At 43.5% G+C, this 21,364-nt stretch overlaps 1 protein-coding gene across 1 annotated transcript in view; it reads right to left on the bottom strand.

Annotated features, from left to right (window-relative positions):
- sdc3 (syndecan 3) overlaps positions 1-19,857 on the bottom strand; it is a 36,149-nt gene extending 16,292 nt beyond the window's left edge. The window contains exon 1 of the mRNA XM_053334887.1: positions 19,455-19,857. Within this exon, the coding sequence (XP_053190862.1) occupies positions 19,455-19,508 (54 nt within the window). The 5' untranslated portion in view covers positions 19,509-19,857. The remainder of the gene's footprint in view (positions 1-19,454) is intronic.
- Positions 19,858-21,364: the final 1,507 nt, after the last annotated feature.

The following is a 21,364-nucleotide window of genomic DNA, read 5'->3' as shown; positions in this document are numbered from 1 at the left end:
GTTTTAAATGCCAAATTTTATCTTCAATGCCAAAATATAACTGTTGCTGTTCTCGCCCCATAAAATTGTAAATGTTGCTTTTAACACATTAATACTGTGTGTTTCAAGCTCTGTTCATGGACACTGTGTGTCAGGCTTGTTCAGGGACACATCTCCAAACTGAATTTGTATTATTTGATGCAATGAATGGCTGAAACCTTGACGTGGGTGTCCTGACTGAACTAAAGTGCAGGTTTACACATGAATACAGCACGATAGTCCTGGCTAAAATACAATAATCATCTGGCAGAAATTGGAGAGCCAGAACGAGGTAAAATGATCTTTATGGACCACATTTCTATCCTCCCTGCTGCGTAATTCACCGTAGGTGGAGTGCTCATGCCTCGTAAAGTGGCTGCTGATTCACGGTTGTCTGTGTCTCTGCTACTTTCCGGAGCTGTCTGACCCACACTGATAAGAGTTGGTGGGGTTGAGCCACACTGCTCTCTGACAGAAGTGGACTGTTGATAACTCACCTTTAATGGGTCAGACAGATAGGTGCATACCCTAAAACTACTTGTGCGCCTGCAGGAAAAACTGCGGCCTGTTTAGTGTTTGTTCCACGCCCATCTTTCTTTCCGGCGTGGATCCCCGACCCTGTCAGCAGTGACCTCTAATCTCCCTCCATCTTTTGCTTTTCCGCCTCATGTCCACTCACCGCCCTGCACTTCCTCTCTCACCAGCTGGGCAAGTTGGACGGCCGCCAACCTGGACGCTAACGCACTTAACAGTCAGACAAGGAGATGTGAGAGAATGAGGGCAGGCAGTGTGTGTGTGTGTGTGTGTGTGTGTGTGTGTGTGTGTGTGTGTTGGTGTGTGAGTGGGTTACCAGGTGACGGCCCGGTTAAGACACCTGCCACCTTCAGCAGAGATTAGCACAGAAAGCCTCTGCGCGATCACACTGCTCACACACACACATTGACACCTTCTAACACACACAAACAGACGGTCGAATGTTGAGACAGGATCTTTGTAGCGGTGACGTCAGGGGCAATGCTGTGAACCGAAAAACACCTAACACCTGCACGCTACAGTCAAAGGGGTCAAAGTAATCCCGTCTCAGTCTATCTAGGTCTCAGTCTACCTCCTCATGTTGTTGGCGGCTGTTTTGCATGTTTCTCAGTGGTGTTTCACAAGTTCATTCTAATTCTAAAGTTTTGTTTATGGTTGAAACTATTTTGTTGATGCTTGGGATGAAGAGAGTATGATTAAATCCCCTCCAAATTTTTGCAGATGCACACTGATACTCCTCCAAACAGAAATCATACAACATACTAATGTAGCAATATTACGTATCATAGCAAACCATCATAGAAAACCTGTGATGATTCTGCTGTTAAATATATTTAAACTGCTTCACTAGGTTTAATATAGACTTCATGTAGCCTCAGTATGCTCTGTGCAGCTGTATTAGGGGAAGTGCATTGATATATCAGATTCAACACAGGAAATACTTAATATTAGGATCAGAGTCAAAAAACATGATCTGGACATCCCTATGTGAGACTAAACTTACCAATGAACCACTTTCTGAACCAGTATAGTAATGATTTCATTTTGTTAAAGTGTTTAATTGGCCCCCCTAAATTAAAACTTTTCCTCCCAGCTCACTGTTTATGCTTTGATGCCCCGCCTTATGCCAAAACCCTCATCCTGTAGGTTGAAACCACTCAGCAGCCAGCACAATGATTTCCCAACTACTTTCCATGCAAACACATTTATTGTCATAACTTGTAATGTGCGTGATGAGTGTCTCCTCCTGTGAAATAATCATTTCAGCTGCCAGGCCTGCTTTTGGCAGTATGCCAAGTTAAAGCTCTGTTGTTTTTTTTGTAATTTTAAGTTAAATTATCACTTAGTGTCAAGAGATTATTAACAGTAACAGCTGCAGCAGGGGGTCATAAGCAGGCATCACTTGTGTGTTTGGGAGAAGGCACCCACTGAGCAATTTTACACTGATTAGCTGTTTAAAAAAATAGGAGGTGGTTCTGGATGTCTTGGATAAAATCAGACTACACAGGGATTAAGAGAAAACGTGTGTTAGGTGTCAATATTTCACACTAATCTGAGGTTTACAACAAAACTTAAGTTTGACATTCATAGCTGCTTGTGTCATTTTAAATAAGTAATAGTCTAAAACTGCTATTCAGCACCAGAGAGGTCCTGGTGGACATGATGCTGCATGTAGCACTGAGTGGGAAGAAAATATCAATTTAGTCCCCAGCCAAACACATTCTGATCTTTTCCTGCATGTTTGTCTCAGCTTTTCACACATGGCTGCTCCCTGTGACCAATGAATGTGAATCACCGAGCGAAAACTGTAAACATGTTCATGTACAACAGCCAGGAAATGAGTGAAACACTTTTTCTGCTGCCACTATTTTTAGTCCTTTCTGCTGATCAGGTTCCTGATAGCACTACCATGGCTGATCCAAATCACAGCCACATTGGCTGTATTAATTCCCCTGTACAAAACCTGTGGGAGGATGGCATTACATTGGCTCTAGTTTGTTATTCCAGCTCGCTCTAGCCCTAAAGCTCTCTCAGAGCTGCACCGAAACCACAGCTGAAAAACATCCGAGCACTAATATTACTTTCTAATATTATCTCTCTCCACTGAGGTGTAGGGACAAAGATGATCTAAGTGATGAATGCCCTTATGGAGAGTCATGCATTTGCTAAATATGGTATATGGTACAGTGAATGGTTTGGTCCAAGAGCTGCAGGGACAGAACAGGTGCACGGTGGAGAAAAATCAGGCATCTGGATCACTGAAAGGTAATTTTATCCATCTTCATGAACACAGACTTTCAACATTTATCTCATACATGAGTACAAAGCCATAGCCCCAAATTGAAATCCATTTATAGCAATGAGTAGTGTAGTCTGCATTCTCTTTCATACATTGGATTAGGAAGTTAAGAGTGTTCAAATTTAGCTTCACATTTAAATGAATCATTTCTAAAAATGTACATATACATGTACAAGCAAACATTTTGACCTTTTTCTATGCTTCCATGTGTGTGAAATTTCATCTTTTTTTACCACTCATATGCTAACTGACTCTTCAAACTGCCTCTTCATCTTTACTTTAAATTGATGTGTCGTCTCTTGAGCTTAAAAGGGAAATTGTGGTTCATTTCAACCGGATGTATTTCCCATAAATGTGGCTGCTGTAGCTCTGTGAGTCTTGATACCTTTGCTCTCAACAGCTCGGTTATAGAGATCCGGGTGAAAAGGACTCACTAAAAAAGATATACAACTTCCTAATAAACATGATTTCTGTGTGAATCATTTTAAACATTTGTCTCTTGTCTGTGGCTAATTGCATAGAGCCCTACGGTATATCCAGGGAAGTTTGCTGGCTGACTAAATCACGGTGCCTTTTCATCTATTTGTTTACATGTATGGTTACTGTACTCTAAGGAAACTCAAAAAACTAAATGCTGTCAGCGATTATCCCACGTACTATTGTGAAGACTGTTATGCCTCAATTAACTTTGATGGCCAATTGTATTTATTCCAACAGAGCGAACACAGAGAGGAGCTGCATCAAATGGAGGAGGAGGAAAAAGGACATTTCTTCTTTTAACCCTTATATTTCTAATAACTTTCACTGTTCAGTTTACTCCACAACTGCTTTCAGTCCTTATAGTTAAAAGGAAATTTTAACTGATATATTATTTTGTATTTTATTTTTGAGCCAGGGCTAATTCATTCGTTCAACTTCAGCTCAATGTATCAACTATACTAAGATGTGCACTTCAACTCCTTTCAACGCTCAAACTTCAACTTAATTTTCACTCAGACTTAATGTAAACTGACTTCAACTGTTGCTGCGTTTCTGCAAAATTACATTAACTCCATTAAAATATGTATTTTAATAACTAAGGCCCACAGCAATACAATGATATTGAAATGTCTGGACAGGCTTTATGTACTATACTGTTAAATGCTTCCGTTAATGTATATTTTTCTCTGTTGTTGTATGCACTGTTACATGAAGGATACATTAATCGACAAAATATTTTTAAAACACTTAATATATATTGTTTCATGCTTGAAGTGAGCATGATCAGCTGATCCACACTGAAAGAGCAGCGATTCAGGCCCCAAGTGAGTTTAACCTGTAAAGTCTGTGCTTGTGACAAAGTGAGCAGCTGACACTGAAGCCGCACACTCTGTAGGGGTCACATGACTGTGTAGTGACACATCAACTGGCTTGAAACCGTGTAATGGACTGGAGCTGTGAGACCACCACACACATACACATAGTTACACACATACAGATACACTAATGCATAGATCCACTCATCTCTTGGCAGAGCATAGAGGAGCAGTATGATGGGAGGAGGGGTGAAACAGCGACAGAGAGGCAGAGAGATGTATATCTGTATGTAGGACCCAGCTGTTACACTAATCTGACAATCCAACAGGATTAAAGACCACATGTCAAGGCTACCTCACACACACACATATATACAGAAACACACACGGACACACACACACGAGGCCTCTCTGCGTGGAATCCTCCTCTATTATAAATGACCTTATGAAACATGCATCTCTGAGTGAGCGAGTGAGTGAGTGTGTGTCACTATCCTGCTGCCAGAAATGCCTTGAGAGTCTGACACAACTGCTGCTCCCACACTCCACAATATGCTGTGTATGTGTGTGCTCATCAGCGTCAGTGTGTTTGTGTGTATTAGAAGTTTTGTTCATGGTGTTTAGGCAGTGCCTGTGTGTGTGTGTGTGTGTGTGTGTGTGTGTGTGTGTGTGTGTGTGTGTGTGTGTGTGTGTGTGTGTGTGTGTGTGTGTGTGTGTGTGTGTGTGTGTGTGTGTGTGTGTGTGTGTGTGTGTGTGTGTGTGTGTGTGTGTATGTATGTGTGTTGGTGAGCATATTGATGTTCGGTTGGTAAAATGTCGCAGTGAGTAGTGAATGCTACTGGTTGGCTGGTGGTTCAATGACTGCATTTTTGTCACTGCTTCTATGAAGTGCTGGAGAGAGGAGAAGGAGCGAAGCTGAATGCGGATTTATATGTGTGCATGTGTGTGTGTATGTGTGTGTGATTATAGCCTGGCTCAATGGGCCTATTTCTGCAGGGCCAGTGGGAGGGCGTGGCGCCTGTGGCTGGAACTTTTCTCGTGTTTCTAAGGAACTTTTCAAAAGGGCTCAGAAATGTGGCTGCGTGTGAGAGAGAGCACCCCATGGACCATGAGGCCTTTGTGTAGCCCAGAAAGAGGGGCACTCAGAGTACACTCAGAAACGGTAATCAATGGTCTCTTCTCAGCCCCAAATCGGAAAAAACCTCGACACATACACACTTACACAAGAAAAATGCTGATGATGAGAATCACATTTCTGCCCATATACAGTGATGTGAATCACAAGGCTTCTTCATCTGCGCGTGTGTTCATATAATTACAGCTTGTGCAATCAGGCTAATGACAGTCATGCGACTTTACAGACCCCGAGGAAGAAACGACAGGGAGAGGGAGGAAAATCGATGCATAAAAGGCAGAATTTTAGAGAGGGCGAGGTACAAATGGAGAATACTTGAGGGGGGGCATGATAGTATGGATGGACCCAAAGGCAGGGTGGGTGGGTGGTTGTGTTGGGGTTGGAGAAGCAGAAATGAATGTTTTTGTCTTTGATGCAGGGGAGAAAAATCCAATCAGCCCTGTGTAATTCAATCTGGAATGGAAAGATGCACCTTCGTGAGTGTGTGTGTGCGTGTGTGAGCACAGGGCATGATGCGTATTATTATCATGCCATACCTCTCTTCATACACACACACACACACACAAACACACATACAAAGACAAAGAGGAGGTAAACAAATTGCTGCTCCAGGGGCATCCTGAGCAGCTGACCTTGCTACGCTCTCTTGGCTCCTTCCCATTGGTTGACTGACTTTGGCAAAATGGCACCCAACCGCATCCCTTGGAGCAGTTTTCAGGTCACTCCAGCAGCCAATGACTGCAGGCCAAGGGACTGTCAGCACAGCCAGATAACTGATTGATTTTTCATGTATCATAACAGCCCTTGATATCGAACACTAATTACACAGGTTGCGAGATCTGGCAGCAGACTGAACTCGAGATAAGGCGAGAGCAGCATATGGTCTGTCTTAATGGGCTGCGCAGACTGAATGCTTGTGACCTAATCAGATATTTATCATGAGATACTGATTAACTCTAACAAATCAATGTCAGAAGACTTGAGTGAATCATGAGCCAACATGAGAATCTGGTAAGGGACATTTATTTATCCTGATTGTGTTGCCTCAGAGGACATGCAGATGTATGACAGAGTTTAACAGATCTATCTATCTATCTATCTATCTATCTATCTATCTATCTATCTATCTATCTATCTATCTATCTATCTATCTATCTATCTATCTATCTATCTATCTATCTATCTATCTATCTATCTATCTATCTATCTATCTATCTAGTGGAATAATGGGAGGTAAAAAGTTAAAAAGATCGAAAAGACACCATAGTAGACTCTTGAATGTTGTTTGTTCATTTCGATCTTCACTTTTTAAAATGTTCAAATGAAATCATCCAGGACAGGATTATCAATCCTTATAACTCAAAGAGTCCACCTCAGGGTCACATTTTAAAGGAATACTTCAACTTTTGGAGAAATATGCCTATTTGCTGTCACATGCAGCATCAAGAGTCTTGTCGCCACAGTGTGTTTGCCAGGTTTGGGGAGCAACAGCAAAATGTGCTCACCAACCAAGTTTTCTTTAACTTGAGTTGCTGCATAGAAGTAGATAAGGTCTTGTTAATCAAAAAATCCAGCATGTTAACTTCCTTTAAAACCACATATTGTATCTCTATAATTCTGTTTATACAGGTTAAACAAACAAGATACATAATGTAAATCTGCTTTACTGGTGTTGGTTTTATATTTCTCCCACACTCTTCTTCCAGTCTTTATTCTAAGCCGGCTCCCTAACTGATGCACAAACACTTGCACAGCAGCATCTTTCCCCCAAAATGTTGAACTGTCCCTTTAAAGAGCTATAAACTAAATGGATCAGGAAACACGCTGCTACATGGATTATTAAGCAATGCTATCAAATGCATTCTCTAGGTAGACATAAGCACATAGATAGAGGATTAACAGGTAAAATGTGCAGAACAGTGTTAGATATTACTCTTGTAGGAATTCCCTGTTACTGCTCAGACAAGTGTGATCATTTCACAGCTCAAAAATAAATATTATTCTCTCTCTCTTCAGGTGAGAAAACGTTCATTCATCTTTAACTGTTCTTTAACGGTATGGTTAAAGATAGCTTCATCCCTCCGCAGGCAACATTACTCACTGACTAATTAATTAGGAGGTATATTTAAGTAACTAATGGCTCGAGAATGATTGTCTAACGGAGATTAGGGCTCAGTGTAACAATCGGTGATCGTTAATTCGTTGGTAGTAGAGGCCTCGTTTAATCAAAGAGTGATTGTGGGGCTTGTGAGTGGTGGAAATGGTCAGCGTCGGTGTAAACGAGTGGAAAAGTGTTAGTGGAGGACAGGGAAATATATGGGTTATGATACGATCTTGCTCTTACAGCCTTCCCCTCTCTTCTGCTTGTGTGTAATCCTGTCCAGGTTGTTCTCTCCATTCAATCCGTCTCAGCTGTCCTAAGCTCTTTACAGGCCTACGTTAACCACCACGTCTCTCTCTCTCTCTCTCTCTCTCTGCTGCTGCTACCAATCCACCCCATCCATCTCCCTTTCATTTTCTCTTTTTTTTCCCCCTCGTCAGCTCCTTTGCTCTTTTATCATTTTGCTTTACCTAAAGCCAGTCCCTCCCTGTTCATTCCTCCTGCTATTTTCTGATGAGCTCCTCACATCCTTTTTACCACCGCCACATTTTAACAAATTCTGTTCTCTGTCTCCTCTTCCTTTTCCTTTCCGTCGGCAGCATTTTGTTCTTTTCTGCAATCTGCTTTTTTTCCCCCATCCTGAGTCCAACCCCTCCTTTTATATCACTTTTGTCTGTGATTGCCTCTGACCTCATTCCCCTTTCATTCTCTTCAAATCTCCACTCCTTCAATCTCCACACAAGATCTAATCACTTCAAACCTGTTGCCACACCTTTCTGCTTTGTCCAGTTTTACCAACAATAGTACTGAAGCGCTGCTAGGATACAATTTCTGTTCAGAAATAACAAAACTCAACTAACTTCTCTGTGGAGGCCTGGTGAAGTATTTGTATGCCTTTATTTGAAAGTAAACAGTAAGACATGACAGGATATGAAGGGAGAACAAAGGTCTTTGGTCATGTTATGGCATATGCCACCCAAATCTTATTACAGGCCAGTCTCTAAATGTTTTGCTCAATTAGAGACTGAGCACAATATCCCAGCTATCATTGTAAAAACTGGGTGGAAACAATTAGAGAGTTTTAAAAACCCTGCATTGTAGGACCAATCCAAAGTCTTTAGGACGACCCTTCACATTGAGGGGGTGACATGCAGTTCACTTCAAAGGAGAATGGTGGGAGCATCATTTCCCATAAGGTGTGCCCTTGACAAAATTTAAGAGGCAAAGGTTTGTAAGTGGCTGCTGTTCAAGCAAATACTGTGCAATTAGAAATCCCCAGACGATCCGCAGGCTGGTATTGTGAGACTACCTAAACTTCAATACTTTTCCCCAACTAAGAGAAAAGTGTCAGTACCAATAAGTAGTAGCATCACGCATCAAGAGAGAACGCTGCAAGAACGCAAGCATTTTTTCACCGTTCATCTCGTTTATCATTTTGAAACTAGGCCTCAACGTCTCTTCTGTACCGACCAAAATGCATCAATTGAGTTTTGAAAACTGTTAAACACTGAAAGTTGCCGTCAGATATCTGATTGTATCTATCCTATTCTTTAATCAGATGTTTTCATATATTTAATTCCAAATTTTGATGGTTTTAGATTTTATTTTATTTGGACAAACACACTGAACATTTGAGAAATTTGGCGGTGAAACAAAATAAAAGTAAAGAAACATTTATATGTCCTTTTCAAAGTGGTCTCAGCCTTCAGGACCCTACTTTATCTGATTAAAGTATCAAATAAAAAATCACCATCAATTTTAATTTAAGTAAACCAGGGAAACTATTTTGATCATTGATTTGTTGTTTAAGTCAGTTTCAAATTGAGAATGTTTTGGTTGCCAACTGTTGGTTGGACAAAGCAAGACATTGATAACATTTAAGTTCATCCATTAATTAGGAAAACACTCATTAGTCGCAGCCCTAAAGCAAACTATAGATCAACTACTGCAATTTGTCAAAACAATAAATAGTGTCAAAAGAAACCCTACTTGTCCTCTGTCAGTGCTTCCTCCTCCTCCTCCTCCTCTTCCTCCTGCGGTGTATCATGTTTCAGTGTTTGTGTGACCTGTCAATCTATCACGTGTATCTGCCTCATTCATATCATGTCCTGTCACACAGATACCCCCTATCAGTCCAACAAGGGAAACAATTATCATATCACACACACACACAATACACTTGAGGACACACACTCCGATAAACACATACACACACATGAAGTCAGGGTGTCAGTCAGCCTTTTAGACCTGTGTCTCTGGTGGCCAAGATTAGGGATAATCCACAACTGTTGGAATGAAAGATTAAGAATGAATCACCTGCTGCCGCAAAGGTGTGTGTGTGTGGGGGGCGGGGGGGGGGGGGCGGTGTTGTGTGTTTGTGTGTGCATGTAAGTGTTAAGAGAAAGGCCTTAATGGGAAAGAGACCCTCTGCAACCCTCTAAGCGATATTACAGAATCCCAACCCTCCCCAACCACACACACACACACGCACACACGCACGCACACAGACACATACACACACACACACAGCTCATTAGCTTTGGTGGCTTGTTGAAACTGCAAATGCCTTTGAAAGAGCCCTTTAAAGCACTGGGGTTCAAAGGTTTACTTGAGAGGGTCTACACATGCCTACTTGTACACACACACACACACACATACACATACACACACACACCACACAGCGGGTTTCAGTGTCTGTATTTAATTGGATCGATGTTCTTCCCTCATGGCTTGCCAATAATTGAGGGGACGTGAGTAACATGTGGGAAGCCTTTTGTTACTAAGTTCCTGTTTATTAAGACAGGCAGTATAAACGAGGAGCTCTGCGGGGCCGGCGGAGGAGGAGGAGGAGGAGAAAGAAGGAGAACGACGACGAGGGCTGGCGGGTTGGGGGGGCTGTGGAGATGGATGGATGGATGGAGAGAGGAAAAACGTTGCAGCAATGAGCTCCTGACCTCGTTCACTCCTCTGTCGGGACGTTGGCTAAATAATTCAAACACACACGTACACAGTCACATGCCTCTCGCACACAGTATTTCTCGCTCTCGTTCGCACAGACAGCCTCCCTGTGCTCCCTCTTCGCCTTCTCTGCCTTCATTTCACATGTAAACACAGGCGCACATGTAAAAACACACACCTATATAAAATCCCCCTTTGAACACCGCTCAGGAAGCTCTCTGTATTTGAAGCTTGTAGGCCGGATCCATAAACACTATACTTCCTGTGTCCATCCTATAACCCCGTGACCAATTAAGTACACACGCGCATGCACACACACACACCAGTCAACAAACAAGTCAATCTCTTTCATTGAAACATACACACACATACACTAATTGCCTTAGGTCACTTTTGTGGACATTATATAGACTTACATTCATTTCCCGGAGACTTACCCAAACCTAAACCTTAAGCACTGACCCAAAAAGCAGCGTTTTACAAATTGGGGACACGGCTTTTGTCCCTAATTGGACAAGTCGTCCCCAATTAACTGGTCTTAAATCTGAAATTTGTCCTCGAAAGTAGCCTATGACAGACACCACCCTCTACTCCCCCACCCACCCACCCACTCACACACACACACAGCAGTATGCAAACAAGTCTGTCACCCACTCACACAGAAACTGAAGCTCTGCATTAATGTTAATGAAATTGTGATTAAATATGAGCATCAAAAAACTTTTTTTTATCTTGATAAAAACAACACAGATAAGGTTAAATTAATCTCTAAAAATGAAAGGAGTGATTAATTATCTATCCTCCTTAATGAAAAACATGCAAAAAAAAACAGTAGACATCTGTAAATTAAAAGTGACAAAATCTCTTTGTTATCAAAGAAAAAGATGAAGATAGTTGGAAAATAGAGCCTGTAACTGACAGATTAAAGACAAGAAAATATGAGGCGATGACGAATTGAGTGTCAAAAACGAATAGCCAATCATGCGTGTTAAATCTGTCTTTTTTTATTGAACTTTTCTCCTTCTGGTGCTGACCTGAGCGTGTTTCTCTGCAACCTTCAGCACTCTAAAAGACATGAATCCTGTTAGATGACAAATGGTTGCATCACTCTACTATGAGCCATTCAGAGTTTCAGGCTGATATAAAACTCATCCCCATTTTACTTGATCTTTACGTCTTCTTGCGCGGCCTTAAAGACGTTCCCCTGAGATGACGCTCTCTCTAACCTCCACTGAGTCTTCGTTTACAAGCTCTCTCTATCACTATTACGTGCAGACAAACTTACCGCACTTTGAGGGGGCATTTTCACAGCTGGGCACTCCCAGAGGAACAGTGATACGATTTCCAGTCAGAGCAAATCAAAAATGTCTCTATCAATGAGAAGAAGCCAAGGAAACAGGTTCCTTGCACAGAGCATGTTATAGCAGAGGAGCTCTGATACCATTTATGGCCAACAGGAGTATAATATACAGTGTTGTTTCAAAGCTTTATACTTTTTTTTGCAATGAGTCACATTTTATAGCTGTAAACGCCAGCTGTATGATTCTACATCTGACAGTGAGCCACAACAAACATGATGAGTAAGTGTCCAAATATGAATTGACTGCTCTTTAGTGTCTATTATACAGAGAGTAGTGAGTGGGGCTTGGTTTCAGACAGTTATTCTATAAAATGTGAAAAATAGTAAAAAAAATATATCAATCATGAGGATTCAAAAAAAGAAAAGGAACTAGGAAAACAGTAAATCCTCCAGTGAAATTAGTTAAACCATTAAACAGTTATCAAAATTGTTGCTTCTTTGACAAAATGATCCAAACTCAAGGTCGCCTTACTACCAGTTTGCTAAATTGTCATGGAGATGTATCTGTTGACATGCCATCTCAGTAACTGCTTTAGATGAAATCACAACAGGCACTGAGCTCACATGTTAACGGATCCACCTTCATGACATCTGAGTGAACCCCCGCCCGAAGAAGACCCTGTTGAAAGCTCATGAATATGCTAGAAACTGGACCTCAACTTAGAAATGAGTTTGTCAAACTTCTTGTTTCCACAGACAAAAATTTGCAAATGTAAAATAGCTGCGATGATGATTCCAATTAGACAAACAAACAGGCCAACAGATGGAGAGGGAGATGGAGGGAGGCGTTTGCTGGGGGTCAGATGGAGGCCAGACTCTGAGTGATGACACACAGGGTCCAGTCGGGAGTGTGAAGGCCGGCTTTATCGCAGTCTCAGCCTGCTCTTATCAGCCGCCTGCCAAGAACTACACATTCCAGCAGTCCCGTTGGACCACAGTGTGCTTCAGCTCTGCGTGACCCCACCCATCCGGCCCTTCATTAACATAATTACCCCGTTGTTACGGAAACACATAAGAAGAGATGCAGGGACACACGTACTTGCTTTCGAACAAACGCACACACTGATAATATGAGTGAAAAATGATAATAACATTCAAATCCATCTCAGCAGCATTAATATGCTGGTGGAAGGCATCTGTGATTTTCATTCCGTCAAACACACACACACACACACACACACACACACACACACACACGCACACACACACACACACACACATAACAGGTTTGGTAGTGGGAAGGAGGCGCCCTGTTTCTGGGGTTTTTATTTATAGCGAAGGCTCTAACACACAGAGATCCCAGAATGCTTTGTGGTTTTTTGAGCCGGCACTGCGTTTATGCTCTCTAATTTAAAGTCCTGTAATAGCACAAACACACACACACACACTACTGTAAAAGTGAGACACAACTGCGGCTCTAGTTTTTAATTTATTGTAGTGGAACAGATGGGCAAGAGAGGAGAAGAGGGATTGGAGGAAGAAGAGGAGGAAAAAAGGCAGAGGAGGGGGAGCAGAGTTAAGAAAGAAAAAAACAAAGGTGAGGGGGAAAAAAGGAAAAGAGTTGAATCAGAAAATAGAGAATGAGATATGAAAAGCTATGAATGAGAGAAGCAACAGAAGGTAAAAAAAACAATGAGCAACAGAATGAAAAAAAAGGAAGAGAGAAGGGAGGGGAGGGAACGGAGAGGGGCGATAAAGCCGTGACAGCGGCAGCCATGCTGGTTGTCATGGCGACGGCCACGGAGAGCAGGTAGAGCACAGTCTCCTGGGAGTGAGCAGTGTGTGCCTCCCTCCCCCACCCTCTTTCTCTCTCTTTCTCGACATCCCTCCATCCTGGCTCCGTTACCATCCCTTCATCTCCATCTTTCTGGCCTCACTCCATCCCCTCGCTGTCATCCAGCCCTCATTTCCCCTTTCTTCCTTCCATTCATCGTTCGTCTCTATGTCCCGAGATCCCCCATCTTCTCCTTCCTTCTTTCCCCTCGCCTCACACTCCTTCCTTCTTCTACTCCTGGTCCCTTTCCTTTCCCTCAATTTCTGGACTCTACCACCTCTTTTCCCGTCATCTTTTGATCACTCACCGCTCTTTCCATCCTTCTCTCTCATCTAGTATCCCCATCTCACCATTACCTTAACTCTTTTTCCATCCTCCACTCCTTCTTCCCTCTTTCTCATTATCTTGTGGTCTATACACCTCCCTTTTTTCCACTCGTCTCCTCTCCCTCCCTCCTGTTGTCTCTATATTCATCTAACCTCCCTCTCCAGAGGATATGTATGTGAGTATGTCTGCGCAGTGCTGCCCAATTACTGCAAGGGAGACTGTGTGTTTAGTATCTACTCGAGCTGTGTTTCCAGCCTGTTTTGACCTACCTAAAAAACACCTCCAGCATTCCCCGTCTCCCTCTGACTCACTGAATCAACAAAACTGCCGCACACCACACTATTCACCAATGCAGCCAGTGCAGCGTACGTGTGCGTGTTTGTGTGTGTGTGTGTGTAAAGCTAATCAGAACGTTAATGTTAATGTGCATCGGTGCATGTATGTGAGCTAGCACATGTCCACACTTGTGCAGGTTGCTGGTCATGATGCGAGGAGCCGAAAGTTTCCAGCTAGATGAATTCAGGCAATAACTGCATTCTTTCACATACGTGGGATGACTTGAATACATTCCTCGGGCAAAGTTTAGTGTTTCACAACGTTGTGTGGAGCCAAATGATTGAAGAAATCAGGTACTTTCTGAACCGTGACTGGCAGAGATTTCACAGTGATTAGACAGAGCTCAGCCTGGGTGCAAGTAAATAATATGTATTTATGTGGCATTAGCAAGATTATATTAGCCCTAAGTGTGAAATAACAAAAAAGAAGGATAGTAATGGACAATAAAATATAATTAACAACAATGAAATAATGTTTAAAAGGCAAAACACCAGTTAACAAACGTGAGGAAATAAATCAAATAAGCTTTTTTTATATGTAGAATATTGGACAAAGTGAAATGATCAGTGAGAAGTCAGTAACTCATCAGTCTGCTGCTAGTGTAGTTAAATATTTCAAGCTAACTGGATGGTCTGATGGAGAGAAGTCAACTGTTTTCAAAGTTTAAAGGGAAAAGGCAGTTAATGTCGGGTCTCCACTTTAATCCGAGCTCTGGGAACATCCAGCTGACACTTGAAATGTTCTCGGGAAGCTTCGACACATAGCGCATGATAGAGAGCAACTGAAATTTGACGCTGAATTTTAAACTCTAATGACCGCAACAAAAGCGAGACTGGACTAGAGAAATGTTCTGGGTTGGAGCATTTTCAACCATCTGTAGATGAGCCACAGCTCCCTTAGTTAATTAACTATAATAATGTAATCCTGAAGACAGAAACACACACACACACACACACATGGATTAATCATATTTATAAATTGGAAAAACGGGGGTACTTGTCTACTAGAGACTTTACTTTGATTTACTCACTGGAAATCTTTCATAGACTCTTCAGCTATCAAAATCCAGGGAGAAGAGAGGAGGTGAAGAAAATGTCGATATCCATCCGAGTCGCCTTTATTTTGTCACCATGAGCTTTATGAGAGCTCTGTTGATGTTTTTGGCTCTGAGGCCCTAAGGCTGTTGAGGCCCCACACAATCAGTACTGACAGGAAGAGCTACAGACTCTACTCAGGAATGTGTAAAAGCTTTTGTTGAGTTATCTGCTAGATTGGTGTGAATGTATATCTAAAGAAACACCCTTTTTTTCCTTTCATTATCAGTTAAAGACTCACAACTTCTGAAATCAAACTCTGGGGGCCAAAAATGAAGGCCTCTGTTTAATCTTCACTCCAATCAAGAAAGTTTTCTATACAGAGTTCCTCGTTAGCTTAAAAAACTCTTTTTTTAAATTTTTTTGGAAATTCTGAGCTGTCATTGTTGTTTTGGCCGCAGAGGGAGCACAGACTGAAATAACAGGTATTGTGAAAGCAAGTTTCTCCGTCCCCACAATCTGTTATCAGTCTAATGGGAAATGGGAAATTCCATTCCTTCTGAGTTGAATCAGACACTAAAACTTTATCCACGAGAAAGAAAAACTAATTTTCAGTCAAATGTGGCGCATCTGCCAACCCAGGCCCATGTGATAAGAAATTACTTTCAGATATGAGTGAGCAGTGTGTGTACACATCCGACACACACACACACACACAAATAACTGAAGGGAGGAGATGAGGAGAGGAAGGGGGGGGGTTGTTTTTCTCACTGAAAGCTATCATTATTCTCCCGTTCTCTGTCCGTTCTCCCCTCCAGACGTCGCTTTTTCTGAATGTAACACCGGATATGAACCATGATCTCTTTCATTTCCTGAATCCACTGGAAGGTGACCCCCATACACCCACCCACCCATCCCCTCTCTCTCTCACACACACACACACCTGAAATACCGCCACCACCAGAGTGTTTTCTGCCTGCCAGCTTGTGTGTGTGTGTGTGTGTGTGTGTGTGTGTGTGTGTGTGTGTGTGTGTGTGTGTGTGTGTGTGAGGGGGGACTTTGTCCTCCAGGAGAGTGAGAAGGACCCACTTCCTGTGTCAAATTGCCTCTAACATTCCACACTCTGCCTCAATCCGCCTCGCTCAGGCTATTTTTTCCTCTTTCTTGCTCCTTCTCTCTTTCTACACCTCTCTATGGGGGGCTTTGTCTGCTATAAGAGGCACAAAACACTGATTCATTCCACGAGTTAAACATGATCCTCAAGAACACAACGCTTTTCCGCCTCACACACACGCACGCACACTCTCTCACATACACTCTTCAAGGAGCGAGGGCTGGCGAGAACAAGTTTTTGGCAGCGGAGATTCACTATTTTTGAGCCTACACACAGACAGATGGACAGTCAGTGCTCTCATGAAGGCAGACGGATGCGCACACACATACACACACACACACACACACACACACACACACAGTGGCTATCCATGGGACACAACAGATGTCTGTGGGAAAATCAGTCTCCCATGTAAAATATAGCTGTCCGGATATGATGTCACAACTCCAATAACAGGAAATATCCCCTGAGACACAAAACAAGGACTACTCATCTGAAGAAACACAGACACACGCAGTCAGTAGGCTAGAAGCCGGGGGGGGGCATCTAAAGAAAGATCTCGTCAGCAAATGCATGTGACTGTGGGTCGTGTGTGTACATGAATTCAAGGCCTGGGTTGCTTGAGGTGAACCTTGCAATTATAAGAGTGTTGACGTGTGTGCGTGTGTGTGTCTGTGTGTGTGTGTGTGTGTGTGCAGTGTGTGTGTGTGTCTTATAACACCTGCACCCATCTGTGCTCTACTCCTAACAGTGTATCTTTAAGTGTGTTTGTGTGTGTGTGTGTGTGTGCGAGTGTATATGTGTGTCACACCTGTCTCCATCTGTACACTTAAAGACAGATTAGGTCAGCTCGAGGCCAAGGACCTTTGGCAAGCATTGCAACCGACTGACCCAGTAATATTCAGTGTGTGTGTGTGTGTGTGTGTGTGTGTATGAGTGTCTCTAGTGTTGAAAACCAAGGCCAAAACCAGCGCAGCATCACTGTAGGAGCAGCCGATTGGAACAACATTCAGAGCAGTGGACTGTACAGACTGTATCTCTGTATCTCAGTGTCTACTGCCCAAAGGCTCTAAAAGCTAGTTCAGAGAGCTTTAATATTTTGGTTTAGATTGTGCTCATGTGGTGCATATTTCTGAGTAAAGCTGTGTCAAAAACTAACATAACTTAAAAAGAGCCGGTTCACAGTTCTCCCAGTTCTCCCAGTTTTTCTTGAAACAACAGTCAGGTGCCCAAATAACACTGAAACAGTTTTATTTACTGCTGTAATCATTCCTCCTGTTCATACTGGCCAGTAGAAAAGCCCTTCATAATGCACGTACAATGTAAGTTAAGGGTGGCCAAAATCCACAGCCCTCTTCTGTGCAAAAATGTATTTAAAAGTTTCTGATGCTAATATGAAGCTTCAGCTGACCAAATGAGTCAAATCAAGTAGATATCTTTCAACGTTACAGTCTTTTTAGTGCCTGAGTCCCTTTTTTTGTTACTATACTTCTACCACAGCTCATCGGGGAAACACAAAGAGGACATTTGAAACCAAAAAGACTGTTTGACGGTGGCAGATATCCACTTGATATGACTAACCCAGACTGCTGAAGCCTCATTTAAGCTTCACATCTACTTTTAAATGTGGATTTTGGCCTCCATCACTTCCACTGAAAGCACATTTGAAGATCTTTTAATAGTCAGTATGAACAGGAGGAATTATCACAGTGAGGAAAAACCTCTTTCAGTGCTCATATGGGCGTCTGACTGTTGTTTGAAACAGACTTGAACCTATGCTCTAGGTCAGGTTGCACTGGTCTTAATGGAGGACATGGAATCATCAGTATATGTACAGAAGGTTGTAGGTTGGGTGTCAGGAGAAATCAAACAGTATTTTTGTGGCACTGAATGAAGGAAAAACATAGAGGACACAACACATGAACTCGCTATTCAGCAGCAGAGGTAGGCTGCTACAGGGATGTATTTTGAGGATGTCACGTTCAAAAGTAGGCCTAGATCTGCCTTTTGATTATTTTTGGTGCCTGTTTCCTTTTTCTCTCAATGATTCGATGAGCTTCCTCCCTCCTCTTCCTCCACCTCCTCCTCCTCATAGGATAAATCTGGATTAATCGGTAGCGGAAGGTGTGGGCGTGCTATGGGGAAGAGGAAGGGGGGGGGAGGCCGTGAAGCTCGCCGTGGATAGTTCCGGAGAGGAGGTGTGAGTGGAGAGGAGGGGGGTGTGGAAGCTCGCGCATTCCTAATCAGCTCCCCTGCTCGCGATTCCCGATGACATCATATATCCAAAGCCTCCGTTCGCTCACCGCATCGCCGTTAACTTCCCCGTTACCCCACCCACTTTTTGCCACATACACACACTGCTGCACACACACACACACACACACACACACACGGATCTCCGGTTCCAGCGGGAGGATGCTACCGGACAATCCAGACAATCAAACCGCCGCCGTCATTTGGCAATTAAGGGAATGAGCACCTCACAGGTTAGAGATCGGACATCCAACCCCCCCCCCTCCCCCGCCCCTTTACACACATACACACTCTCTTTCTCTCTCTCACACACACACACAAGTCCTGCAGCGCGACTACCCGGCAATAAAGTCGTTAAAGCCGCAGTATGACTGGAGCCCCAAATTAACAGCAGGATGTGAGCTGGGGACACAGACACCACATACCGAGGCACCGCACAAAGACCCGTAATCAAGCTCAATTAGAGATTACCCGCTAATTACTGAGACACACACACACACACACACACACACACACACACAAACACACGCACACACACACACACGCACACACACCTCCCTGACTCGAGGGGACACACAGGCCACAATAAACCCCCGACAGAGACACAAAGGCTCATGTCTGTGTGTGTGTGTGTCTGTGTGTGCGTAAAAGCGGGGGGCGGGGGTGGAGGAGGTGGAAGGGGATCGGGGGGGGGGGGGTGCAGGGGAGCCGCCAGCCCAAGAGAGTCACGGACGCTCAATAAGGGCTGATATGAAGCCTAGGTAGAGCGCAGGATATCCTACCTTCCGATCACCGTCATTCATGCGCAGCGCACTCACACACATGTACATGCACACGCACTAAAAAAATGCCTGTGGTCCTGTGTGTGCACAAGAGCTCAACCCGGTTAACAAAGGGATCTGTGGCTCGTGCTTACCGTGGTGGCGTGAGCGACCAGCGCCGTCAGCGCCAATAGACAAGGCAGCTTCATGGTCGGGGTGCGCAGCCTCCCGGTGCCGCCGCTGCCTTCACAGGGGGTTCGGGGAGGTGGGGGAACAAAAGCTGCTGCTGCTGCTTATTCTGCTGCTGCTGCTGATCCGTCTCGGTGTCTCTCTAGCCTATCCAACTTCAGAGCGCGCTGCCCGTCCGCGCGACCATCCGTCCTTCTAGTCGGGTTTTTTAATCCAAGGCTTCACGCGCTGCTCTGATGCTGGTCCCGGTCACCAGTAAACCAGAGATTTCTGCGAGGCCTCTTCTCCCTTCTCCCTGTCTGTTTCTCCGACTTTTTGTGCTCGAGACCAGGATAGATTTACTACCGGGAGACGCCAGACCTTTCTTTCTTTTTCTCTCTCTCTCACTCTATCTCTCTCTCTCTCTCTCTCTCTCTCTCTCCTCCCCCTCTCTCTCCGGTGAGGGCAGGATGTTCCGTATGGCGACGCTGCTTAGCTTGGGAGTCTGGCAGGAGGAGGGGTGTGTGTATGTATGTATGTGTGTGTGTGTGTGTGTGTGTGTATAGAGAGAGAGAGAGAGAGAGAGATGGGGGGGGGATCTCCGCGAGCAAGGGCGAGGATGCCCCCTGCAGCACGTTTATGCACCCGCAGCCCCTAAAGTAGCCCTTCAGCACACAGACACATTCATACATGGTTAAGCAGCCTGGCGCATTACGCACCGCGGGGCACTCATGGCCGCTCTAGAGTTGTGCCCTTGTTTCGCTCTCAGGTGGTTCCGGTTGGCTGCGCGCCATAACTACACACCTTTAACGGACAGCTCCGGTGTTCCGCTCTAATTGGCTGAGTCACGGTCAAGCGGGCTGTTTTTGTTTAAATCCGATGAGCTCACACCTGTGTCTGCGTAATAAGAATTAATATTTATGCGTCTCTCACACTGTAGCCATAGTGTGTGTATGTGTGTGTGTGTCCAAGCACAGTGGTACTCAAACTAACCCCTAAACTGACACAGATTAGACCAGGGACCCAGATCTGATACGATTACTGCTTTTAGATGTTTTATTACAGCCTGTAATAAAACATTTACATAAACAATTACAGGAAGTGTTTGAAACTCAGGACCAAAACAGTCATACACTCTGTCACTGTGTTACTTATGGATGAATTATAATTAAAATAAATGATTCCCCTTTCTGCTGGGGACCCCCTGCTACCCCCCCCCCCCCCCCCCTCTCAAGGACCCTACTTTGAGAACCACTGCAGCTGTTCAGTCTAGCTTCTATTCAAAGACCATCAGAGCGATGCAGTCTTTTTATTACTGTTTTAAAGACACAATCCGTCATCTAGCAGGGCAACCATCCAAGACTCTGACCTGAATCCTGAAACTGATCGACACTTTTTTTTTTCTTTTTTTTTTTTTAAAGCTAATAGCTGCAAACACTGTGTGGCAACTTTCTGAATGAAGCTTGAAGGTTCATTATTGACTTTGGCAGGAGGCCAAGTTGGTCAGAAATAATCTTGAATCAAGGTCAACATTATAACAGCTAAAACACCACAGTAAAACAAGCCTTTGATTAGATACTAATCAAAGGCTTTGATTTGTGCCTTCTGTCCATCTTCTACAACTTTTCACATTTAATTTAGCTGATTATAATAAAAAAAATATATAATCAATTTCATTACTAAGCATTTAAATACCTTAATACTTTTTTAAATCCACTGCCTTTTTATTTTATTTATTTATTTATTTTACAAATCATGGCTAGGCTTACCCATTATAAGCCCCTTTTGCCCCGTCTATGATTTTATTTCACTCATATTTCTTTAGGAATGGGCAGCATGTGAACTTTGGCACAGTGGCCCTCTGCCAGACTGGTAAATAATACTGGTAATAATGCAG

Source organism: Scomber japonicus, chromosome 15 (genome assembly GCF_027409825.1).
Source record: "Scomber japonicus isolate fScoJap1 chromosome 15, fScoJap1.pri, whole genome shotgun sequence".
Classification (NCBI taxonomy): domain Eukaryota; kingdom Metazoa; phylum Chordata; class Actinopteri; order Scombriformes; family Scombridae; genus Scomber; species Scomber japonicus.
This window is presented reverse-complemented; position numbering and strand designations above follow the sequence as displayed.